Below are 27,442 nucleotides of genomic sequence, written 5' to 3' on the forward strand. Positions count from 1 at the left end.
ACAGTTTGGCCTTACAGTGGTAAAATGCATCTGCTTGACAAAAAGATGCATTTGGCAAGCAGATACTGAAAATAAGGAAACATAAATACCGAGAATACATGGGAAAACAACATCTGCTTCTGCACTCTGAGGCAGATTTTCTGAATTATTACCGGTTACTTATCTGTGTATATGCAGTAAGGGAGTTTGTAGGGGGATTCAGACGTGCTCGCATCCTCCGATTGGCTAGCCACAGGCCTCCATTTAAACGTAAGCAGGACAAAAAGGAGTATTGTTCCATTTTCTAGGCTTTCTGGACAACAACAGCTGGTGCCCCATGACAAAACGGAGCAGCCAGCAGATTTTTTACCGTTTCCCCAAGCTATACTGACGGAAGGAAGCTGAAGCATTTTTTTTCCACAAAAGTTACGAAGGCAGGGAAACACTCCCAAGCCCTCTGTGTTGACATCAATCTTCACCATATGCCACCAGTTTTCTGGTGACGCACAATAGACAGACATGTCTGTGTTGTAATTTCCACCCAACTCCCCTTTCCTTGCGCTTATGGGGGAGACACATGGAGCCCTAAACAACGACCACCATGCAGCAAAGACGCAAATGCTTATTCTCTGGAATGAACTGACACCTACATTCTGTAACAAACTGATACTTTTTTTACAGGATGAACACATCTTACAACTCCTTGACTCACCTGGACTCAGAGTGAATCTACTATCATACTTGGGAACTCGCAAATACATTGTTAGCCCAGGTCCATTTGATGTACACACTCTTCTGTCTCATCTCAGGTACAGTATAGCGGACCGATATTTAAGGTCAGTCAGTGGAAGCACAGCTTTTATCCTCTGCTTTACAGAGTCCAGTCAAAGACCCAACCCACACAGCTGCTGGGCCGGAGCCAGCCTGTCGCCCAGTGTGGACTGTGACCTCTGACCCCAAGCTGCCTGCTGTTTCCCTGCCACTTCCGACAGGAGGATCAGCTGTCCATTTCTGACCTGTGACCTCTAACCTGCCCAATTCCGGAACCAGGATGAAGGCTGACATCCTAAAGACCGTCGGAGACTTAAAAAAAAAAAAAGACTTTAGAGAAAAAAAAAAAATCGATAGTGAAACGTTAAATTGCTAATAAGAACCTGAAAAAAAACACAGCTATGATGGGTTGAAAACGTGTTCAGTTGGCAGCATGTGAAATCAAGAGAGCGATGGAGAGAGACGTGGGTGTTTTAGTAAAGCTCTGCATACCCAAATGTATTCTTTTACCTTTTAAGGAATTTTCAAATAGGAATTTTTAAGTTTATAACATTAATATTTCAAACAGCTCATCTTTGATTTTTTTTTCTTTCTGTGGTAAGAAGTAGCCCTGAAGGCAGTGTAAGCACAGAACATTTCAGAGCAGAGTACAGCAGCCTGCAATCTCACTGTTTGAATAACAGGCCTCAAATTAACATAAGAAACTCCTTATTCAAAATACAAGAAGTGAATACTTGAGTGCATACAATTTTGCAGGTTTATTCACAGGTATCTGACACTTGAAACGCCTTTATACTTTCTGCATAACCAAGGATATAAAGATGAAAGCTGTGCAGGGAAAAAAATCATGTTGGGATTCCATTGCTGAGGCTTTTGCTCTTTACTTCAGAATGCACTAGCATGGCTTTCAATATTTACTGTGCCATTAGCTGCAATTACCTCTAAATAAGAACACCCAATTGACTGCACATGGATTACTGTGTTGGAAAAGTTTTCAATACAGCCTAGTCTTCGAGGGAAAAAATATGAAAGAAAATTTTGGTGATCTATTCCCCCCACCCCCTTTTTTTTCTTTAAAAAGAGTTCCTGTTGGGGGAGCAAGCTACCAGCAACCAGCATCCCTGTGCCTTCAGGGCCTAACCTGATCTAAACAATAGCTCAGGTATGCAGGGGTGGAACAGAATTGTGTGTGCACAGACATGACCAAAACAGATACCTTTATTGGAAGTTTCGTATAATTGCTATGCGAAAACAGTGAGGTCCTCCGAATGCACAGTCCCGTCTTCATTTAAAGATATAAAAAACAACGGCTTTCTGTTCGCAGTAGGCTGATGGATGTGGATCGGGAAAGAAAGGAGGCAAAATACACTGTTACAGAAGAGCCACAATAAATATTCATTCTTTTTTTCCATTCAATTAATCTTCTTTATCTTGCTAAGACTGATTATTTACTGTGGGGGAGAAAACACTGAAAAGTCAAAAAGAAAATCTAAGCTTAAAAAATTAAAAACGGATATACCTCTTCTGAGGATCAATTACACTGGATTATGGCAGATTGCCTGGGCTGCATAGTAGTTTCTATTTACGCCAACTTTCTGACTCCTGCTGAGCCTGCTCCTGAGATTGTGTTCTTTAAAATAATCCTGTATGAAGTAGAGATAAGTTTATATTATAGGTCCTGAAAGGATCTTAAGGCTCATTTAGCCTTAAGAGTTTTAAAGAAAAAAAAAACAGAAGAAAAGCATGTTGTGCTTGCCAGCTGAAAGCAATTCTATCTTTAAAAAACATTTGCGGGGAAAAATTCCTTGGATGTTTTGGACGGCACCTCAGTGACCTTAACTCTCTCTGCACTCTCGGTATTGGTTTTCTCACTAAAATTCCACAGGCTGACAGAAACCCCACTAACACATTTTAATACAATCCCACACAGTAACCGCATTCTTCAGCTGGTCCACGCCGTGGGCTGTTGACCCAATAACATGAGATTGTTGCCGAGGCTTCAGTTCCAGGGGACAGTGACCGACTGAGGCCAAAGACAATGTTCCGTTGCAAGGATGGGTAACAGGCAACCCCACTGACCACATCCTCTGGGATGTAGGACAGACTTTATACGGGCCGTAAATCAGAGACTGGATAGGAACACGATGAGCCCGAGACACTCTGTGCTGTTACAGAAAGATGCTGCGGATTTTCCCTGCCTCAATTTTCTGCTCGTTATCCCCCCCCCCCCCCCTCCTCTACCACCACTCCCCCCACTCCCCCCCAATTCCAACACCAACTCCAACTGCAACTCCTTCTCCCTCAGTGTAACGTTTCAGTTTCCCGCACATTACTGTAAACCTGTGATTATCACCTTTCCAGCACAATGCAGTACATCTAGCCGAGCGGAACGCCAACTTTTTGAGATTTTCGGGACTCCCGCTGCGAAATGAGAAAATACATGATGCCGTGATGTATGACTGAGAGCTCAGCAGGGGATGAGACCAGAGAGGCTTCTTAAAAACTACAAATGCTGAAATAAAATATCTTTAGGGGGGACACCATACATGATTCTGTTCAGACGTCCTCACTGTGGATGCTAACAGAGCCCCTGCTGTGCATTTAGTCGGCTTTCACTTCACTTCCAACTACCTGAGTGGATGAGGTACGTATGAAATAACAGGTGCCCGGGAGAGAGCAAACCTTCCCAGCCCTTTATGCAGAATCTTCTGCAAGGTGGCATAGTTAAACATCGGCTTTCAAACGAGACAAGCGGTATTTCTGGTATCGCGAAGCCAGTTTGCGAATGCCAACGCACGAAATATGTGACCACCGCAGAAGCTGATAATTTCTTCCCTGTCCCAAAGCCAATAATGTCAACAGTTGCCAAACAGGTCCACGCTCATGGTTTTCACTCCTCCTGTTCACACGGTGCCGAGCGTCCCTTTAGGCCAGCTGAAATCAAGATGATGACTCTTGACTGAGGGAATCCCAATTGCGTGCCAGTCTGTCAGGACAAATGATCCTTTTTCGAGTCTCTCAGAACAGACAGTTTGCAGCTACCCGGCGCAGTCAAGACCATTTCTCCCACAAGGGGAGTAAAAATAACAGACCAGAACAGCAGGATTTTTGTGGTTGCTTTCATTTACACAGCAGACAAAGAATCACTGCCGATTTGTTCTTCCTTCCAGCAACTCTGTTTGGTTTAACTTTTTATTTATTTATTTTGGTTTATGTTCTACAAACCTGAGGATTCACCCAGGGGCTTCAATCAGCTCCACCATCAGCTTTGCAATCCTGATGGGATAACATGTTTTGCATTATGTTGGGTTTAAATCAGGTCTACCATCAACTTTGCTATTAGTTTTGAATACTTTTTTTGGCATGTTGTGCAAAACACTGGGGTTTCATAAATGCCTTTGAACCACATCCACTAACCACTCTTCTTATCGTATATCCGAATGTTTGTCCTAAGGACTTTATGAAGTGGATGTCTCAGTGCTGTGCAGTGCGGTTGCATGTTCAGTTACTGCTCCACGCCCTCCAAAAAAATCACTTTTCAAGTGTTCTACCAATCTCCAATTAGCTCAGACATGCCCAGCGAGTCTTGAGGCTTCTACATGGGCAATCTGGTCAAGAAAGGTTAGGTAATCGACATCTCCAATTTCCTCCCAAAATGCCGATAAAAATTGATCCTGCTGGTTTCGACGGGTCCTGTCCAGTGTCATCGACGTGATGTAAACTGGCCTTTAAGAACTACCCTTAATATTGACAGGGCAAAATTCACACGGGAAACTGCTTTTGTTCTGCCCTACCCAAGCAATTTTAGGAAAAGAAAGCCTCAGAGCACAGCGACTGCCAAAGTACAGTGCAAAAAGGGCCTAGACTTATTAAAGAACTAAACATGTACAGCACGGTTAGAAAAGGTAGGGTTTTACTTACTAGTTCTAATGGGTGAAATCTCACAATTAAGAAGTACCTATACATTTTATTCATAGATAGATAGATTAGACAGATTAGATGGATTAGATAGAACATATCTTTTTTTAAACATTAAAATCAAAGCAAAGTACACACGCATTCTAAGTGCTCAACAAAGTTCTAATGGGTGAAATCTCACAATTAAGAAGTACCTATACATTCTATTCATAGATAGATAGATTAGACAGATTAGATGGATCAGATAGAACATATCTTTTTTTAAACATTAAAATCAAAGCAAAGTACACACGCATTCTAAGTGCTCAACAAAGTTCTAATGGGTGAAATCTCACAATTAAGAAGTACCTATACATTCTATTCATAGATAGATTAGACAGATTAGATGGATTAGATAGAACATATCTTTTTTAAACATTAAAATCAAAGCAAAGTACACACGCATTCTAAGTGCTCAACAAAGTTCTAATGGGTGAAATCTCACAATTAAGAAGTACCTATACATTCTATTCATAGATAGATAGATTAGACAGATTAGATGGATCAGATAGAACATATCTTTTTTAAACATTAAAATCAAAGCAAAGTACACACGCATTCTAAGTGCTCAACAAAGTTCTAATGGGTGAAATCTCACAATTAAGAAGTACCTATACATTCTATTCATAGATAGATAGATTAGACAGATTAGATGGATTAGATAGAACATATCTTTTTTAAACATTAAAATCAAAGCAAAGTACACACGCATTCTAAGTGCTCAACAAAGTATATCTCACACATGTGAAGGCAAAGTGCCTTTTATCCAATGTCTCTCGGTGATTGGCTATATTGAACATGGCAGAAATTAAGTCCTGTGCCGCTTGGTGTGTTTACTCAGTGGGTTCCTGCCCCCTTGCTATTACTGATGTATTTAACACATGGGTCTTATCGGTTTTAAATACAAATCAGTTGGGTACATTGGGAACGGGCATTAGCAGATAACAGCTACTTATTGTCAAATGTTTTGCTTGCATTATTTAAGACCATGCGTTAGAGCTACATGAACTCTGGATAACTCATTAATCAAATAATGAAACCAAACTGGTGTCCAATAAGTTGCACCATGAACTGAGCAAAGGAAGTGTCCTAACCTTCAGATGTCTCACAGGGTTTCACAATTTAGCAATGTGCGCATTGTCTGCTTCCTCTGTAAGTGCCTACCCATGCCAGACGTGGCAAGGGTATCTCCTCAGTTGTACCCCCAACCAGACCCTATATCATTTGCATCACAAAAACATTTCCAATGTGTGCACCTCTGAATATTGTGCCATCATTTCTCAATTTCTTCTCCATTTCATCTACTCTTTTTGTAACTCTTAGCACATTCATTTTAGGTACTGATATATTCCCATCTCCGCTGTCATATGTACTTCAAGCTTCATGTATATTTTGGAGCTGTGACAGTTTTTTCTGGCCGACCTCACTTGTCCTCTTGACTTGAGGAAGGCAACGTGCTGTCCACTGTGTGGTGCTGACTGTGACGGTAGGGTGTTTTTTTTATAGCGACTGATTAATTACCGGCATTACATAACTAGACTTAGGAAACTGATCATTAACTTCACACCTTCCAGGTGTAACCCACTGTTTATCTCTGTGTCTCTGAGGTCAGTCCCTCAGATCTCTACTTGTATCTGCCCTCTGTCTATCTATGACAGCCCAGCATCTATGAAAAGGAACATTTTTATTTAATGATCCCCCAAAAAATGGGAAGCTGAGATACCACATTCTCAAAAGTAATGTAATGAACATCAAGAATTTTATATAATAAAAAATTCAAAGACCCTAGTTACCATGATATCCTGGGAAAGTATGGTTTTGGGAAACTGCCAGGCTGAGTAATGAGATGGTCCATTAATAAGGAAGGCTTTCCAGCCTTTCAAACTGCCACCAAACCAGACACCGACCAAATCTGTACCATTGACTGACAAAAAAAAATTCCACACAGGTAATTCACAGGCTACTCTTTATGACCGACACTGTTCACGCACATGAAACAAAGCCTCACTGCTTTGCCTACTGTTGCAGAAGGAAGCTGAAGCATTTGGAATAAGCCTCCACTCTTACAGATATCCTTGCTCTCGCCTTAGGAGCTGCTTTCACAGGGTTCAAGGTTAGTTAGGACACATTTATACCGAATTTATGATGGCACTTCCTTGGTTATGAGGGTGCACTGAAATGGAAGTTACTTTCACTGATCCGGCCACGCCTAGAAGAAATTAGACATTGTTCCTTCAGTGCAATGTAGTAAATCCAGTAATGTCGCCCGCTGTCCATTGCAACGACTGTCCTCCAGAGGGCAGCACTGAGCCCCACTCCACTTAGCATGCATGCTAGGGAAGTGGCATGGCTGGCTCCACAGGCAACCCTGATGCAATACCCCTGTCTCCGCAGACACCCACAGTACTATGGCCTGGGGTCATCATGTTTCTTTAACACTACTTCAAACATTAGGAGGGTCTGATTCCCTGCCTCAGTCTTTTAATGAAACAACACCAACAGCGGCGTCGTGGTCGAGTTTCTCTTTTCCCCCAGACAGGGGGATTTGTTTCTGACAGTGTTCCCCTGTCATCAGCAGATTTGTATCCCTCTTTCTGTGGCAATGCCCCCCTCTGTATGTGTGTGTGTGTGTGTGTGTGTGTGTAGGTCAGCAGGCAGAGATTCAGAGGCAAAGACAATATTCCCCCCAACCCCCAAATTCCCTACCCGCAAGCCTCAGGAGGTATAATCCCCCCTATGACCACCCGCAACATCGTCACGCTTCCTGAGCAGCTCCTGAAAAAAAAAACCAAACTGCACCATGGGAAACCCAGACAAATCCCGCTGTGATGACCTCATGGTCGGCCGATGGCCCTCAGCCTTAATCCTGACATGTACATTAATGCTGATACAATCGGCCTTCCGTCCTGCAGGGATCAGTTAGTCTGGCATGAATACCCAAGCCTATATAAACAAGCCCGTATTGAATTTTTTAAAGTATGAAACATGTACCTCCCTCTATCTACCCGTGTTGATCGATACACAACTTTTACTGCATTAGAATTCTTTTCTAGGTTTATGACATGAACTGAATTCCTTCCGAGCATTTTCACCACAATCCAAAAGGTAATACAAAACAAGGTTCATTAGAATACACAAAGAAAGGCTACACAACGACCAGCCAAGGCTGAAGAAAACTGCATGAGCTAATCGAAAAGCCCTCTTTCAATATCGCAGATTTCCGATCACGCCACTCCAAAGATCTTTTTAAACCTTCATCTGATAACCAAAAGGCAGCGCAGACACACGAAAGCCACTTTACACTGAGAGAAGAAGAGCTCACTTTCTAGGCTTGTAGGTTGGCTTTGCTCATTACTTCTTCACTCTTCTGTTTTTATTACTTCTACACACACACACACACACACACACACACATAAAAAGCAAGATTATTTCACAGTCTTCAGATGAGGGGTCAGACAACCCCCAAAAACCCTAATGGCACAGTCTCCCTCCTTGCACTTTCCCAAGGGATTGGGCGAAGTTATCGCTGTCACATTCAGGACCCAGCGACAAACAGTCATCTGTCTGGCTCCATGCAGACAGTAGTGTCATCTCCCTGAAAAGATGCACCTCTGTCTGCACGACAAGGCTCTCGGAACTCTGAGAGGTTGCTCCCGGCGATGAGCGGAACTGGCAATGTTCAATTCAACCTGAGGGCACAGTCAAGGGGTAGAGTGAGCCCGCACAAAGCTCACACCAAAATGCTAAGCACCTTTCAGTACGAAAGTTCAAGCTACGAGTATTAGCAAAATGTTTCTTCTTTCTCTTCTTCTGTGTTCTTCAAAGCCTGATATCAAAGACTACGTGCAAGGAATATATATTTTCTGGTTTCAGTGTTAATCCAGAGCCAGACGGAAAAAAAAAAAAAATTTTAATACCACTTTGCCATTGACGATTTTAAAAAAGGATGAAATTTCATCTTTTAAACCACTTTGAAATCCAGGCTGGAGAAATAGGACCCGAATACAAGCCCACATGTGTCACCACATTTTCACCTGAAAGATGCCACACCACCATGCAATGGTACAACTTTTTTTTCAGACCAGCAAAACTCACCCCTTCATGTGATACCCCTGTAACATACAGATCACATACCACTCAACACTACGCTACCCACATCCTTAAACACAACATGACACATATTCGCTGCATAGTTTAATCAATTTTTAGAAAAATTGCCATCAGCAGATTTAAATGTAGATTACATAAGCATGTGCGGTTAGAAACCTGAGGGGGAACCCTGCGTTGCCTTTGGTTAACCTAGTTTCTGCCAACTTATCAATGAAATAGAATTCAATTCTACTTCTTTCCATTGTTTCCACTTCCTTCTCCTCTGTTCACACATCTTGTCAGTTAATGTTCTCTTCACTAGATAAGCGACAAAACAACTTCAGGAAATCAAGGACAAAATCCCTGCGACACAGATGAGATGTATCCTGACAACCAAAACAACACTTTTCTGCTTTGACGCACAAGTGCAATTGTCACTAATGACTGTAGATGTCCATCACATTCTTCAAACAAAGTCTCTTGCTACCCTATATCTGCACAACCTCCACTTTAAAACATATAATTTAAACCTTTCATCCCATTTTGGGTTATTTTGGTATGTGTCTATGAAAATCACAGGAGACAAATGCAGACACAGCCCTGCACTATCTATTGCATAGTTTTGGCCAAGGCTCTTAAACAAGTACAATGTAGCTAGTTAGACAAGAAAATTGCACTGTAGTCATTTAGTCAGTTAAGCGATTATCTTTGGGTAACAAAAGCAGAAATGGGTTGAACTTTGATTCATCAATCAAATCTAGGGAGACACACAGTACACTGCACTATAATATGGCCCTCAGTTTTAAACACTGTGATCAGCTGAAGTTAGGACACCATCATCCTTTCAGGTACAGCTTTGGTTACAGGAAACATGCATTCTGAAGTCAGTCACAGCCAAGGTGCTGAGACGAAGTTGAATGGAATCAAGGTTCACCTGTTCACGAATCGGGACACGGCGTTTCTCTGCGGCAGGGGGATAACGAGAGGTCCCAATTAGCAAGCAACCCCGCTCCAATCACGCGGTTCACAGCAACAGCGTGGGTGCATGCCAACATCAGAGCAGCCAGCATTCAACCCTCAGCAATGCACAGAGGGTCAATGTTCGAGGAGACAAAATCAACTCAAGTCATCGAGCGACACATTGCGCAGCGCGTGACATATGACCTCAAGCGCCCGAGCGATACCATAACAACGCAGAGTCGGAGAAAACTCCCGTGTCCCTCCGTGGGCACCAAGGCAAAAGTCGTAGATCAACACACCGATGACAGTTTTATGCAAAGCAAACTTCACGGCCAGTGAGAAACTTCTCCACAAACAACAAAGTCATACACAGACTACACCTGCTTACAACAGCAACAGCGCGACTGCTCCATGTTTACCCTAACTGCACCCTTACAAAGTATGCAAGTTTGTCTCTATAAGCAATGCACTGGCTTCTCAAACAACACAGAGGATCAGGCCATTACAAGTCTTATTATATCCTGCCATGGTATGCTAAATTGTGAAGACTACACCTACTGACAATCAAGTCCACATTTTCTTCCATTGTATCGTGATATTTGCTCTGTATAATGGGCATGATGATTTGAGTATGCAGTTTTGTCTTTTTTTTTAAGCAGGGGACAAAATGAGATTTACTCTGTCAAAAATATTCACTTGAAAATCATTACAATTTCCACAGAAATGTACTTCATAGTTGACAGACTTCAGAAAGTGACTTGAATGAAGCACTTTAATTAATAAGTGCCAATAAATGAATAATATATGATCTAGTCTTTAAATTTGAACAGCTTGCGGACTTAATTAGTGAACCTTGCAGTCTACCTGTTATAGCTACCTTTTTAAATTCAGTTTTCATGAGAGTCCAGGCTGTTCCCCAGGAGGAACGCAGAGAGCAGATGTTTTAAGTTTGAAGAGCTGCGTTTCGGCTCTGTTTTGAACAAGTCTGTATTTTCGAAGGCGCGATTTGACGGCCATTTAATCGGCTCACTTCCCAATGCAATACTAAACTGGGTAGAGAAAACAACTGTCTGTCATAGTGCTCTTTCAGGAAGCGCATAGCCGTATGGGCACTTTGAATAAGCCCTTGTTTTAACACGGCATTTTCACTGTCATGTCATGTGGAAAGACATACAGTAGAGAGAGAGGAGTTTTGAGGTGGGTGCCAAGTGAACTCTGATGCTCTGAAACGTGCTTCGGGGGGGGCGGGGGGGGCGGGGGGGTGTTCAGCTCCTCGTTTTCCACTGACCAAGAGTAGGAAACCACCGCAGTTTCAGGGCATTGTGCCGTACACAATTCTGCTCAAATCCTTTGCTTGGCTCATCCCATTGACCATGTCGTCTTCAGCTGACCCGCACACTATAGAGATTGTTGTACATGAAGAGAACCCAGTGCAGGAATTCATCCTAAGGTATCACTGCACCAGCCCCACCCAACAAAACCCCAGGCCCCCAGAGCCCTGTGCCTGGGTAGGCCCCACCCCTTGCCAGACAAGTCCCACCCGAGCCAGGCCTACAATACAGTTACCCAGGAAGGATGACTTCAGGGATTCCAAATCATCCTTTTCATAACAGTGTGGGAAAAGCATGAACATAATCAGAGAATGGCACTGTCACAGGCTTTGTTAGAAACATCTGGAGGTGACTGGTAGGGGTCACATGTACACGTGTGTGCGTGTAGGTTTGGATAGACAGCAGGAGGGACTCTGAGGGGAAGGCACACAGCATCAGAACTCAAATTAACTTCAAGTCCTCAATTTCTTCCATGCTGACAAACAATTTAAAATCGCACACATTTCCTCTGGCAGCTGACATTATGCATAACTCAGTAGCCAAAGACCATTTATGCATGTTGTTTTCTCAGTTATCAGTTTATCTGAATATGCCTTTGAGCCTGAATAGTAAATCTTTAGCACTTATTATCAGGGTGGGACACTCAAGGAATGCTGTTCCACAGACCTAATGAAACCATCATGAGTCATAACAGCTTAAAATCTCCTCCAATGAAAGCAAACATACCCGCGTTTCCTTTTCTCCTGCTGTGATCTGTAACAAACAGTGAAATCGGAGGAGTCTCTCCCTCACATAGCAGAATGCAGTGGGTGTAAAAGGAGCCGACTTCAAGGGGCGAGGTTCCAGCAAGCCTGCCGTCCGTGTACCAGTGTGCCCTCGGGACAGAGAGGGAGGGAGAGAGAGAGAGAGAGCGAGAGAGGGTGGAGCTGTGTCTTCACCCATAGCTCTTCTGCACTCACCTGATCACCTGAAACACTACCACCCAAAGCAATTTCTTATATCTTAACCTTTGCTTTCCTTTACTAAAAAATGATCTAATAGTTTAATGCACTTGTATCTCTACCAGCTAGCTTGTACCTTGTCTGGCCAACCATTGAAACCTGGTCATGCAGCACTTCTAATATTGTTGAGTCCTTGTTTGGCTTTTTGCTTACGTTGTACTCTGCCTCCCTTGTAAGTTGGTTTGGATAAAAGTGGCTGCAAAATGAATAAATGTAAATGTAAATGTAAATGGATTCTGTTACTTGGCCATTGGGCAGGCTCCGTTTCAGCACCTCTGCTACCCTATGGAGCTGACAGCTCTTGCTTAATCTCTGACTGCCATTCCCCAAGGCAAGAGAGAACTTGTTGGCTAAAATTTCCCAAAAGGGCCACCTAATTTTGGGTAGCAGTTCATTGTTGTTTCATCCTAACTTTCAAACCAAGATTCAAGGTCTCTCACACAGACACAAACACACACACACACACACACACACACACACACACACACACACAGACACACCCTCTGTAATTACCTTCTCATATGTAATGGAAGCTCAATCTCATCCATAGCGCTCAGGTATCTGTAAGGTTTACTTTCACAATGACTCAGCAAATGACATAAATCAGATCTCCTTCTTTTGTACTTCCTAACTGGAAGGCAAAATTAAATGCCTTATAGCTTCGAAACATCAACTTATTACATTACAGCATCAACAGATACCTGAAATTTCCTACCTGTATGTAACTGCATGTGGCCATCTATTTTGAAACCAAAAATATTTATTTTTTGGCAATGCACTGAAATATCAGGACAAAGCACTGATAAAAATGATCTTCAAACTTCAAATTCTAAATTACCATTTCTGTCAGACAATCCAATAAGCATCTAACCAATGACAGCAAATCTTCAGAGGAACATCAGAATGTTTAGTAAAACATTGATCCAGCGGCTACAAAGAAATGCTTAGAAGATTCTGGCTGTCAGTGAGTTCAATTGGATTTCTAAAATCAATATCACTTAGTTAAATCGATTTTTACACCATTCAAACTTAATTGTTTCTCAGGCTACTACATGATCACAACAATGTATAGAAAAAACACAGGCATGAGGAAGACAAAGAAAATGTTACCTTCTTTCCAACAGTTACTGAGCTACTTCATTACCTTAAATAATGTAAAATATTTTAATGTATGGTACAAGTTTATGACCTGACTAAATTTGGGAAAATACAACCAAACGGTTTGATTTCACATTTGAAATACAAACATTTTCTTCTTTTTTTTAATAATTCAGCTTGACCTGAATTTGCTCTTGTTTATATGCCAAGGGACTCTTAACAAGCAAACCAGACATTTAAATCCAAACTTAACACCAATGTACCACACTTTTAATTGCTTTGCAATGAATCATTTACAATTAATTTTAAGTGCACAGTGCACCTTCCTGATGAAATAAAAGAACATATCTCTTGCAACCCACATGCAGTACTGCCCCGGTATCATTTAAACACATATGTTTAAAAAACATTCATGTGCTTGTGTGTTTTCATATGTGCTTGACTGGTTTATCTTGCTAATTGAGAGGTGATGAAATACCTTGAAATATATGTGGCTTGTGGCTGTGTTAACATATTAGAGATTCATAACCTCACTCCCACCGCATACCTTACCATGAGGTAAAGGAGATCTGTATTCAGAAACACAGCTCGATTCTAATGGTTAATTAAAGGGACAGCAAAAGTGTTCTCAGAACCCATCGATTTAAAAACGCCTGAGCGATATCACTCTGACAGGTGCCACGAATGATTTGTAAAAGGTGGACTACAAAGAACTTCGATCAGGTCATTAGGAGAGGTGAGGGAACGTTTCATATCGAGACGGGGAGAAAGCTAAAAACAGAGATTAAAGACAACACAGACACTAATTACGGGTCTGTTAACCTCACAGGGGCATTCCAGCCTCATTACAGGCATGGAGGCCGGTTAATGCATTAATCCGAGCAGATGCTCCGATCGTACTATAACCGCTCAAGCGCGGCGCGATAAATTCATCTCAACAGGTTCACACGGGGGCCCTGTCTGTTCTTCCTGTCAGGGATGCGGGTGAATAAGATGGGGAAAAGAATTCCATTGGAAGACCGTGTTGTTTAAGCTTAAGCGTGTCTGATTTTTCATATAATGGGGCGGGAGTGGGGGACAGATGGGGGTGGGGGGGTTTGTTTGGGGGGTGGGGGCGGTGGGGGTGGGGGTTTTGGTGGGTAGAAAAACAGTGTGGCGCAGACGTTGCAGTGCAGGCCCCCCCGCACGGTGAGCACTGCCGGGGGAGAGCTTTAGATACACTTTATCCCGTGCTCCTGTAGAATTTGCCAATGCCTGGATGAACTTCAATCTGCGATTGTCTGCTTCCCAGCCACTCTGGGGCCCACACGCGGAGCAGCCTTGCTTTGAACAAAGTGCCGTGGCCCCCCCCCCACCCCCACCCCCCCCACTCCCCCCCTCACCCACCCCCAGAAACCAGACAGCCCCCTGCTTTTAACACATGCTTCTTGAGAAGCAATCGATGTGCAATCGGAGTGAAAATGCTCGAGCGTGCCAGAGCTTTTCCGGCGAGCGTCTCCGAACAAAATGCAAAAGGCAAAGTCATAGGGGAGGGAGAGACAAAAAAAAAATGAATGCCATGAAATGAATGCAAACACAGTAAAATAATCCAGCCGTGCGTGATGGAGTGTGCGAGGGAGTAATACATAACCTGTATTGGCGCCCATATTGTAGACACAACTGCTACAAGACTCAAAAACTCCAAGCTCATTTCCATATTATAACTGAAGGAGTACTTAGGAGCCTTAAGTAAATTGTGGTGTTAAAATGAAGTTAAATTAAATCCAGTCTTTGTCAGGTCACCATTAAGATACATAGTTATGGTTAAAACTGGGGTGTTGTGTAAAGAAGGTGCAAATTGAGAGCAAAATTGAGAGAGAAACCAAGGCGAGAAATGTGATTTACGGATTTGCCCCTGACATTACCGTATGCTGTTGATGGTATCCATCTTGTGATCTAGAACCCAAAGCATATGTATCAGCATCAAGAGTAAAGCCACTTCTGAGACAAAGGTTCTCAAGAACATTTTGCAGAACTCAAATCGGTGTCCAAACAAGGAAATGTCCAGATCCACAAGTCTGGAAACACATCAGAAACGGTGGATTACAACCAGATTATCCTGATTATTTTTCAATGAAGTTTAACCCCCAGGAATCATAATAAGCAGGGCCTCAGAGAAACAATCAGTTTGAACAGCTGTACTTCGCGACCGCACTGCCAACAGATTCCTGTCAAAGGAGTGGCCCAGAGAGGAGTCAGTTTCATAATATAACGATTGTAATGCAAACACCACCCCGGAGGAGGACAACCTCCGTCTGCGTGCTCAGACAATCTCCCATCCACTCACCACAATGCTCTTTATCAAAATTCACAGGTTCAGACCAATCTACACCCAAAATGTTGTGTGAATCACCCACTACCCTCAATGCCGAAAATGTTTACTCTCCCTTTGCACACTCTGATAATTATATGTGTGATGATACATTCCCCAAATGTGGAACTGATATACTTTCATTTCAAGCGACTTAACAGAAATTTGCTTCCTTGACAGTTAATGCATGTAAATTCCATTGCGCTGGTTATGGACACATTCATTTTAATGCACTCAGAGTCAGCTGTAGGAAAATTAGATCCCTCCACAAATGTTTGACAAATCTGTTACAATTTTTTTTCAGGGAGCTCTTAACCGTGACACCACAAATACTCCAGTGTGTCACTGTATTCCTATCTGAATTCCTATTTAAATAAAGGTCAGTCATTGTATTTCTGTAAAAAAAAGAAATTTCAAAAGACTAAGGCAGCAGGTGAATGATGTTTCGACTTCTGGTAGTGTGCCTTCAAGAAACGCAATTGGTGCTATGAAAATGATGGACGTTCCTCTTAAAAACATTCATCCCTGCATTAAAACAAGACTGGACATATTAAAGAGGTAGCAGGCTGTGTAAGAATGATGGACATTCCTCTCAAATGTGTGTTCCCGAGGTAACCCATGACTCGGTATAATAAAAAGGGCCACGTTAGTCAAAAAAGGAGAAAACAAATCTAACCATAAGCCATACATAATGCAATATTCCCATCCAAATCTGAGCAATACATAAACAGGAGTGATGGAGGTCAGAAAGTACAAGCTACAAGATTGCTTATGATATCAGAATAACTAACGTCTTTTCAAATGCCATTCCTGGATATCATCATCATCAAATATGATTACAGCACACTGGTTTTGGTCTGATTTATGCAAACAAAAAAGAAAAATAGAAATGTCATTGACAAAATGCCTATCATCATAAAAAAAAAAAAAAAAAAAAAAAAATCCTGCTCGCTTGACATTTAAATGGTGATGCATGTCAGGCAATTTGATGAGCTGCTTTAACCTCTGTCCTGCGGGACCAAAGTTTAAATCTTCCGAGAAATAGGTTGATTGGGGAGATCACTTTATAAGCCGTAGGCAGTGGGGGGAAAAAAATTAATTTCAAAAATGCATGCAGAAGGCTGCAAAAGAGGACGTGGGCTGTAGAGGATTCAGCCGGTCATCCTCAGATCAGCAGCTGTGCTTCTTGTTGACAGCCAATCCACCACTACATTTTCCCCCTGTAAAATGCTCACGCACCTCTACAGTTTTGATTGCACAGAATGACAGGGCGTTTCTGTTCATTTGTTTAGTAAAATCAATATGGACCGGTTTGTGACAATCTGAAAATTCTTCTTTGAGGGCGTGGGATATTTCTTTGTCTCAGACACGACGGGAGGCTCCCGTAAGGTGTGACGTCCTCCTGTTACACGCGTGTCAACAACCGACAGCATCAAAAAATATGGATTCAGTAGTTTAGTGCCAAAAAAACATAGTGCACCTTCACATGTAACAAAATATCTGATACCTCCTAGACATATACACCATTTTTGGATGTTGCTTCAGTGTGATAGGTGTATATAACTAACAGCTGTACATACCCATAGTCTGCACTCAGGTACACTTTATCTCATGCTCATTGTGCAATAGCTGTATATAACACAGTGCAACACCTGCATATAACTAATAGTTATACATTTTCATAGCCTGCATTCATGTTCACTTTAACTCATGTTCATTGTGTAATAGCTGTTCATATAAACCTCATTCATTCCATGCATATTCCCTGTGTGTGTCCTGCACTGCTGCTGTTGTTTATTGTAACACTACTGTTGTTAGGAGTTTGCGGTTGTCAGTTTTGACGCTGTATGCAAACACTACGAGAGGCACTGGAACCAGTGGAGTCAAATTCCTTGCATGTGAAGACTGAAGAGGCAGGCTTGGCCAATAAATTCTGGTTCTGCTTTTGATCCTGATTCTGATTAGGCAAGAAACTGAAGCCTGCAACAGGCCTTGGGAGCGGATGTTAACTTTTTGGATGAGACACTTCCCCGTGTTTGTAGGCGACTCACTCTCGTTGGGGCCTGGGTCCTGAGTCCTCACTCTGCTCTCTCTGGCTCTGGCCATTGCATGAATACTCCCCATTGTCCGCCCGCCCAGTCCCATTGATTACCGCCCCTGAAAAGGGGCGCTTGTGCACAAACTGGCTCACAAACTCCCAACAGCTTTCTGCCTCTGGCTCCTTCGCTTTCACATGTAAATACATGAGGGAGTGAATGGTGGGTGGGCAGTGGTGAGGACATCCTTGTCCTAACCTGGGCTGAGGAGAATCCTAATGACACCCCTGACACATTAAGATGTAGAGGAGCCTCAGCTCCGTAGCGTGTGGGGAAGCAGGCAGGCGACCGGCTGCACCTCCCGATCGCAGCACCCCGAGAAACAGGACTCCGTTCTGCTTTCTGCGCACCTTGGCTCGTTACAATTTCCTAGAGGGAACGCCAGGCATTCCTGGGCAGAACATTCCTCTTATTCCACTGAAAAACAAACACGTTCATCCATCAAGCTGCAAACGCCCTCCAGGTCATTGAGGAGGTGGACTACTAGTGACTTGTCAAGAAAACCCGAAGACAATAACGGGTGAAGATGATTATACGACGTGGTGAACGTCATTTGAGGAGATGGATGCCACTGTCTGCTGCTTTTTTATTGACTTCACCGTTGTTAACAGACGCAGTTCATGCATTTAACTCCAAGCTGTGCTGCCAGTCGATCAAAGTTTTTATGTGACTCAAGTGTGCATATTGCACTGGTTGACCACTTCAATTAAAAAAAAAACAAAAACAAATAGGGGACAGAACAGAAAGGGAATTCATATTGACAGATTAATTCATACCCAGTAACAACATTCAATATCCTGCAGAATGCTCCACATGTCTATTGCGTGTTCAGATCTTCAATTCCTTCTCCCTGTCCTTGAACCAGTTTCACTGGCTGGACTCTGACTACATACAAGGCAATAATAAACATGAAGTACAAATGGGTGCCCGGCTTCCTGGCTTTAATAATTTCCATTAAAAACATCATCATGTAAACTATAATTAGAGGACACACATATCTGTTGGTCCAGCACCATTAATAGACATCTGACAGCCAATTACCATAATGGATGGGCTGACAACAGATTAGTCTCAGTTCAACTGTGACAGAGGTGAAGATGCATTTCCTTCATGCTCGGCACAGGCAAAGAAATTAAAGTGAATATTAGTTTTGCCATGATTTTTTATTTTTAATTGATAAAGACAAAGAAGGAAAAACAGTTCTCTGTGAAAACAGAAAATCCATATTCTTATACAACCAACTGTACTTCAAAAGGCTTTATGTTCTGGCTATTCAAATGCAAAAGGAGGTATGGTAAGATAAATGCCATAACTTCAGGGTATCTGGAATCTGATACTGCCTGTATTATGATGCTAGAGCTTTATGAATCAGGTATAACAAAAGTCTCTAACTAAATGTGTGATTTCCTTAGAGGTAAAAACACAACAACCCAGATGTGAAACATAACTACATTTTACATTAATGTCTCAAACTACAAACACAGGGTAGCTTGGAAGCATTATAAAAGATGTTTACACGTGATGCATATGTAAGTACTTCTGAGTATCTGCCGTCTTAGCCTACTTCCATTTGCAAGCCAAGGTTAAAGAAATTTCTGCATTAATAATGATTCACTCGGTGCTTTCAATGTGCTCTGCAACATCACTGGCATGCCACTACATCTTATACAGGTTATACTTAAGAAAATGAATACCCAGCTGCAAAGCACCATTCACAGGTCACATCACTTAGGAAGAAAACAGCCATTTAGCCATAAATACAATCAGAGTGCTGTGCACAAATCTACCTTGTAACAGCACAGAAGAAAAAAAAAAAGCTTCAATCCTGTCCACCATTTCAGTGGTACTGCAACACAATACAATCCTGTAAAAGTTTTGCTTGGATTGTTTGGATGAAGTGCTGTACTGCTATTTTGTGATTCTAGGCTATACAGACAAATCTATAAAAGAGAAGGTATTTGCAACCTTCAACACACAAATAAGAGCACATTGTGCTTATACCATACAGCCTTCTGAAATGTAATGCAATTCCTGGAATGTAAACAATGTCTGTAAACAACATATCAACAACAATGCCTTGAACTGAAGACATATATTATGGCATGAAATAAAACGAGCAATTAAAACAGAAAATAAAAATGAACGACAGAAACTGAACAGAATTAAAAATCAAGCCAGCTCTCTGTCAAAGAGACCTTTATTAATTTTATATGCCACCTGTGCAACACTGGTTGTCTTATAATCACTCTGACAGGTAAGACACCCCCTTGATATGCATTATTGCATTGTGCCACAGCGCATTTACCTGAGAGCGATCAGAAAACAAGTCAGGTTGCAATTATGCCGTGATCTCCAGCGTAGAGAGGGGCGGAGAGATGGCACGGTGAATTAAACTTGTTCAGCTGATTTCTCAAAGGCAGCTCCAGACAGTAAAATACTAGGCTCGTCGTTGTTGTGGCAAAATGGCAGGTTCACAGTGTTCTCTGGTCAAAGCAATCTACACTAGCGGTGCCAGTGAGAGTTAAAACAACTATACAGTGGCAGTGGCAGTATCTGGGAGGACTAGAATATCCACAGTTGAAGTGGCATTCAGCTGTACATTACATTACATTATTGTAATTTAGTAGATGCTCTTGTCCAGAAGGACTTATATAGACTACAATTTGTACATGTTATCCATTTAAAAAGATGGATATTTACAGAGGCAATTCTGCATTAAGTACCTTCCCCAAGGGTACTGCAGCAGTGCCCCAGTGTGGGAACTGAACCAGCAACCTCTCAGTTACAAGCTCCACTCCTTACCACTACGCTACACTGCTACCGCTCCACTGTACTCCCGCCCCCCAAGCTACAGGTTGTAGCTTGTAAACTGTAATATCTTTCCTAGTGTGGGTCACCGTGAAAAGGACTTTAGTATACAGGCAGAGATGCATTCCTCTGCCACATCTCATGGCAAAAATGCATGTGCTGTACTTCACATTCAAATTTGTCTCCCCTTTGTAGGTATTAATCACAAGCAACAGAATTCTTTATAAAAAAAAACTGTCACAAAAGAACATAACACAATAAATACAATACAAACCATACACAGACTACATGAAGCTCTGAGAGAGACCTGATAGCAGCACTTAAAGTACATACATTTCATTTCTTTGTAAAAGCTCACAAAGAGCATAGCACAGCACACATGATACACTAAAAAAATAATCAGAGCAAACAGTCAGTATTGTACATACTAAGTAGGCAGGGCCAGAAAAAGCGCTGGCAGATAAAATGCTGACAGTAGGCTAAAATAGCGTGAAAGGATCTATAAGACACAGAGACGGTTTGGTTTAAAAAAGCTATGTAATAAACAAGATATACAAGAGAGCAGTGCACACAACATTACTATTTGCCAGCGCCACCTTGACAATATGGCTCTGTATAACTATGTAGGCTATAGGCTGTGGGAGTTCACATGCAGCAAAACCAAGCCTTCAGAGGCCTTAAACAACCGAACACACTGAGACAACTCCTTAACAACAGAAAAGAAGAAGATGAATGGTGTGAGCTTAAGGGCACAATCAGTGGCAATAAAGTAATCACAGGGAGGACATACTTGTCGCACACACATGTCCCAGCCACATACCAAAGAGCTGTACGAGAGGGCCTGTTCAAACAGCTTGGAATCCAATTTTCCTGGGTGGCCACTGTTGGCCCGGTGAAGCCAGCTGTTCAAGCTATCACAGGCTTTGTCAAGGGGGAATATGGTGGGAGGTGATGACCTGGATGTGTGATGGAGGGTTCCCCCCCCACCCCCCCACCCCCACCCCCCCCAACACGTGATGAATGGAATGGATATTCTGGTGATATGAGGGAACCCGGTCTTAACACTAAGCCTTTCACGTCAGCAGTGAAAGCGCTATCATGTATCGAAAAAAGGACATAAGGCTCACTCAAGCTGTTAATTAGGACAACAGTGGTTTTCATAAATAATGAAAAAGATAATGAATGAGAGTAATTGAACAGTGCAGTGGCAATCGTACTTGTTTAAATTGCCTCCATACAACCACCCCCCCCCCCCCCCCACACACACACACACACACAGACACACTTCCACCCCCTGCCCCCAACCCCCCAAAACTCCATCATTGTCTAGGCTACAATTAACATTACAAGAGGTCCCACTTTGAAAATAGCTAAGCTCATACAGTAGAACATCATTTAAAAAAGAAAGTTAACTGAGTCAAAGTTGTGCTCAATAAAGTGGACACAAGTGTTTCACAATGTGACAAGAGGTTTAATATGACTCCAGAATCAAGACATGGATCAAAACTGACAGCGTCTTAAGGGCACCTGAAGAGGTGCAAAATGACAAAATTACTGTTTCAATTGACCATATGCCAAACGTTATTTAAGATATCGATTCGATCTTTCTCCTGTGTCCGACTATAGGCATGTCAAATGTAAGAGCCACCTTTGAGCTAAATATGAGAAACCGATCCCAAAGTTTTCCCAATCCCACGTGGAATGACTAATATCGCGATCAGCTGTATCAGTATAACGTAACAGCATATCACGACCCTAATGTTAGCTTACCCTAACCCGCTGCCATTGTATTGAGCCTGCATTTGTTTTAATACTGGCTTACTGAAAGCAGATGTGAAATGTAACCTACTACAAATAAACTGATCAGCAGTATGACGGCACACACTGGACCCAAAACGTGACATTTGCTCTATTCTTTCGCCGTATCCCAGAGAGACTGAAAATTACTGTAAAAGACACCGGCCGGGCCGGAGGGATGGGGCTGAATCACCGTGTCCGACTCCAGTCTGTAAGACTCTGACAGATTTGCAAAATGGAAAGCAATTTTAAAGGGGATGTTCGTCCATATCACAGACGAACGGGTCGATTATTACAGGAGATTTGTGCCTAAACGACGAAATGAACCCTTCATCTCTCTAAACCGAGTGCGACTAATGTATCATTTTAAGACACCAGTATACACAGAAGACAAGAGTTAGGCTAATGAAAAAAAGTTATCTCAAAAACAAGAACCAACCCGTGGTTAGGTATCAGAATTATTTTTGTTGCTACTTTTCTTGTACACTGATCAGCTGTAAAAGACTACAAAAAGAGAAGAGAGGGGTCCATTTCGCAACATTATTGCCAATTTACCTCCCATGCGCATCGCTTTGTCCGTGTAATGAAGTCTACAGCTACGACAACTGTATGCTTTGCTTTGCTGCTACTTAAGTTAGGACGAAACTTTATCACAGCACTGCTGTCACGTTCCGTTCGCGGTAACACTGGTCTCATAGACATCGTTGTGCAATGGGGGTGTCTGCCCCCCGTTCAAAATGGGGATTCAGGCTGAACGACTTTATTCCAGAAATTTGTGGTACGGTAAAACCGACAACAACTTCTGCGCGCCGCTGTCAACGTGTGTCTTAGTACGTAAATAAATAAATCTGACAAGCGATATCAGTTCTCATCCAGTGCTTGTTAATGATTTTACACACCACAATACAAAGCACCAGGGCCGAAAGAAAACGCTTCCACTTCCAAGGGATTCGTTTAACAAGCTGGCATAAACCAAAGCAGATTCACGTACGAGTGGTTTATTGCTAGTAGACTGACGCTCAGAACATGTTAAACAACGAGTGATGCTTTATTCACTTAGCAAGCTACTGAGATAAGTGGACACGGAGTTATGTGACGATTAATATTTTTGAAATCTTTAATCTCGACCTTTCACTGGGGAAATAGTAGCTAACTAGTTTGAAAAGTTGCCTCGCTAGTTACACCCGTCGTTCAGCCACAGGTATAGTGAACACAACTTAAAAGTTTTGCATTGAACTTACTGTGATTGTAACTTCGTGCTTCTTCAGCCGATACTTCAAACTCTTCATTTTCACTGTTTCTCTGGTGAACGCGTTCACTACCGTGGTTTATAGATACAGACAATTACTACTAACCGCTGTATTTACAACGTTTCTTTCTAATTTACCTCTCTCAATATTAGCTAACTCGCACGTTTACCTGACGCCCGACTACTGTGTCCCGACCTGTGCTAAATCTGACGGTTCTAAAAACCAATGATGGGAAAATCGGTGCCACAAATTTTAGCCCGTAACCAATCGGCTACATTTTGAGGAGGGACTTCCTGGAGTTTGGAATTGCAGGGGACAACCTGGGATGTTGTGGCGATGTGACGTCGAAAACACTGTACCTGCAAATGGGCTGACTCATTTTATTGGTAAACGACTCTAACCGCCACCGTACCGCTGGGAGTGTTTACGTTCAGTGCCGTGACTGCCAGAGTTTAGGTTTCTGAGGATAGCTATTGTTTTTTATAATTAAAGTTACAGACAAACTCTCAAGGACATCTTTGGATTGTGAAAATCCTACGCAAGCATTAGCAATATTAAGACGTTATAAGTGAGAACTGTTTGTGGCCTTTATAAGATATTAAATCCGTCACCCATGTTTTCAAAAAGTAAAAAAGCCGTAGATCTGCGGTCATTTACATAATCTGCGTTCGTTCTGGTGTCCTGTTGGCTGTCGGAATCACGCCTGAGAAATAAGCTCCCACCGTGATTTGCTGTGCCTCTTTTCCACCCGTTCCGTTCAATTCAGTAATATCCCTATGTCACGCACCATATGGCTTTGAATCTGAAATTCTGAGATGAAGCCAAATTAAGGAGCCTCACTAACACTATTCCATTATTCATTACCCAAACTTGACATGGTAAGTGTATTGTAATGGTGTCAATATACATGTGTTTATCTTTAATAAGAAAGATGTCACTTTTTGGAGTGGAAACTTGTTCAGTCACAAATGCAGCAACTTTAATTTTCTGATTATTCTCTACATGATAAGTTTGGCTTCAGACAATTCAAAGCCAACATATGTCCTGCACTGTACAGCTATTAGAGAGGAGCTTTGAAATGGACCCTAAACCTCAGACTACACATAAATGACACTCTGTATGATACATAAGGTCAGTGAATGCTCCATGCTCTGTGACTGATGGCTTATATCCTCTGTGACCTTCAGGGTCATTGTGCGCACCTTACGGACTTTGAGCTGATATTTGTGATACTGGATCCTTAACAATGTTTTTGATGAGTTTAAAATTAGCCTTGTCATTTGCCAACAATGACCGGGAGCCCACAGTGACAAAGCAAACTAGGGGAGGGATAGGGGATAGCAAGGTGTGCTCAGGCCCAGTACTATGGGGGTGCTTAGAAGTGCACTGCACCCCCAGATGGACCTCATTGCACCCCCAATTGTCTCCTTATATTCCAATGTCTACACATAGTATTTGTGAATTTTTGTGCACCGCAAATTGCACCCCTCTGTATTTTCTTCGGTCGCTGAGCCTGGGTTTGCTTCTTTCTGTCACCACTCTCAGGCACCCTGCGAGTCACCAGGCACCTGCGAGTTGCTAAGATGATGTCCGTGGAATAGCGCCTACGCTCCAGTTGGCACCCGCTTTGCTGTGGTGCCCTGTGTGACTTGCCGTGTGCAACGGCATTTTATATGCAACGGCTGCATGCGAGCGCGTCAGAGGATCGCATTCGTCCTGCTTCGTCATTCCTGCATGACTGCAGAGGCCTGTATGCCACAGTGAGGCAAGCCTAATGTGTAATAGGTAATTCCCTACAGGGATGCATAAAGGGGTAAACACATAATTGACCTGACAAAATGGTGCCAGGTCAACTAATTCTCCCTTAACATCAGCAAAACAAAGGAGCTGGTGGTCGACTTCCGCAAGACACGACAGAGGAGCTACACCCCACTGTCCATCAACAGTGCCCCCAGTGGAGAGGGTGAGCAGCTTCCGATACCTCGGCGTACTCATCACCGAGGACCTGACATGGACCACTCACACTTCCACCCTGGTGAAAAAGGCACAGCAGCGCCTCTATCACCTCAGACTGCTAAAGAAATTCAGACTGCCAAAACAGATTTTAAAAACCTTCTACTCTGGTGCCATCGAGAGCATTCTGGCAGGATGCATCACTGCCTGGTATGGGAACTGCTCTTCACAGGACCATACGGCCCTGCAGAGGGTGGTGTGACTAGCTGAGTGCACCACAGGGACCGTTCTAACTCCCCTCCAGGACTTGCATACTAGGCGGTGCAGCACCAGAGCCGGTAGGATAATGAAGGACCCCCATCACCCAAACCATGGACTCTTTCAGTGGCTGTGGTCAGGCAGACACCTCCGCAACCTCAAGGCCAACACTGAGAGGCTCCGTAGGAGCTTCTTCCCCCAGGTCATCAGAACACTAAATGCAGCTCATACTGGAGTCTAACTTCGTTTTGCACATTCTTCTATGTCTTGTACATTTTTCTGTTGTGTTTTATGTCTTCCTTAAGTTATTCTTTTATATTTTTTTCTATTGTGAGTTGCAATTGTGAATGAATTATATCTTTTCTGTTGTTGAGTTTTGCACAGTCTGCCCTGCTGCCGACCATCTGCACTGTACATTGTACCTTGGCATGTGACAAATAAAAAACTTTGACTTGACGTTGACTTTGCAACTACTGTTTATGTTGTTATTGAAGAAGTTGATTTGAGGCAACTGTGCGCCTGTCAGATATAATAACCCACGGCGGTTTTCAGAAAAAAAAAAAAAAAAAAACAACAACAACAAAGAACCAACAATCGTTCTTGCATTCCAATACAACACATTGGGAGGTTTCACTGGATTTTGCCGCTGCTTGGCGTGCCTTATCTGCAAGTCGATGACCAGAGTCTTTGTTTGAATGTGTCCTTAAACAGCCCTGTGTTAGACAGCAGGGTGAGCGAAAACATTGCACCGTGGTTGTGCGAATGAATTTAACCACAGGATAATTCATAATGGAAGGTCAATGTAAGTTTCATGGGTTTAACAATGTAAGCAGCGAGTCTGCTTGTTAATGCTTCCTGAGTGTCTATAGCCACGGCAGAGAGGTTTTTTTTCCCTCCACCATGCCACACGCGCGGTTTCGACCTGAATTTCAATCGTTATCCTCCAGGTATTCCCACCTCGACAAACTTTGGAGCAATCAACACCGGCCCTTAAATAATTATAAAATTAGCACATGTGTAACAATGAGGAAATCGTAGGTGAAAAACAAAATATTTACGCAATCATGGGTAAATGAGGACAAAATGAAACGTGGACACACCAGCAACGTCAAGCAGCATTTCAATGAGTCAGCGAGCGCAATGATATCCGCGTGGTAAGCCGCAGGCTGATGGGTGTTAATCATTTTGCGCCACTTGCAATATATAATTAAACCACACATAAAAGATAATAGTTGACTGGCATTAAAAATCACAAGTAGACAGAGTCTGAGACTGATGCAGACCAGGGAGAATCTTCATTCAAAACGGAGTGGAAAAGAAGGATGCTATGCGTGACTCGACAGTGGACTACATCTCCGCAAATATTCCCTTTGATAAAAAAAAACGAGAAGCCAAAATTGTGTGCATTTTTAAACACGTATGTGATAATTGGTGGGGCAGCTCCACCGACTTCACAAGGTCTATCTGAACTGACGAAAACGGGTTTCAGTGAAACAGCTGAGAAAATCTGTCTGTCCCGATTACTAACGCTTAACAACTTTACAGCTTGGATATGGCAACCCTCCCATCTAGGTTTATTACTGGTTTTGATGAGCATGTAAATCTAACCTGGACAGATACAGACAGCACACAAACGGAAATGATAACGGCAGGTCTGGGATTTGGGAGAAAAAAAACTTGACGATACGTGGCAGTTGTTCAAGAATTCTCTTGATGTTGAGAGAGCTGGGCTTTCATAAAGGCA

At 42.6% G+C, this 27,442-nt stretch overlaps 1 protein-coding gene across 1 annotated transcript in view; it reads right to left on the reverse strand.

Annotated features, from left to right (window-relative positions):
• uacab (uveal autoantigen with coiled-coil domains and ankyrin repeats b) overlaps positions 1 to 23,687 on the reverse strand; it is a 54,592-nt gene extending 30,905 nt beyond the window's left edge. Inside the window, exon 1 of the mRNA XM_036535027.1 lies at positions 23,479 to 23,687. Coding sequence (XP_036390920.1) covers positions 23,479 to 23,526 — 48 coding nt within the window. The 5' untranslated portion in view covers positions 23,527 to 23,687. The remainder of the gene's footprint in view (positions 1 to 23,478) is intronic.
• Between the last annotated feature and the right edge of the window lie 3,755 nt (positions 23,688 to 27,442).

The sequence above is a fragment of the Megalops cyprinoides genome, chromosome 8 (genome assembly GCF_013368585.1).
Source record: "Megalops cyprinoides isolate fMegCyp1 chromosome 8, fMegCyp1.pri, whole genome shotgun sequence".
Lineage (NCBI taxonomy): Eukaryota > Metazoa > Chordata > Actinopteri > Elopiformes > Megalopidae > Megalops > Megalops cyprinoides.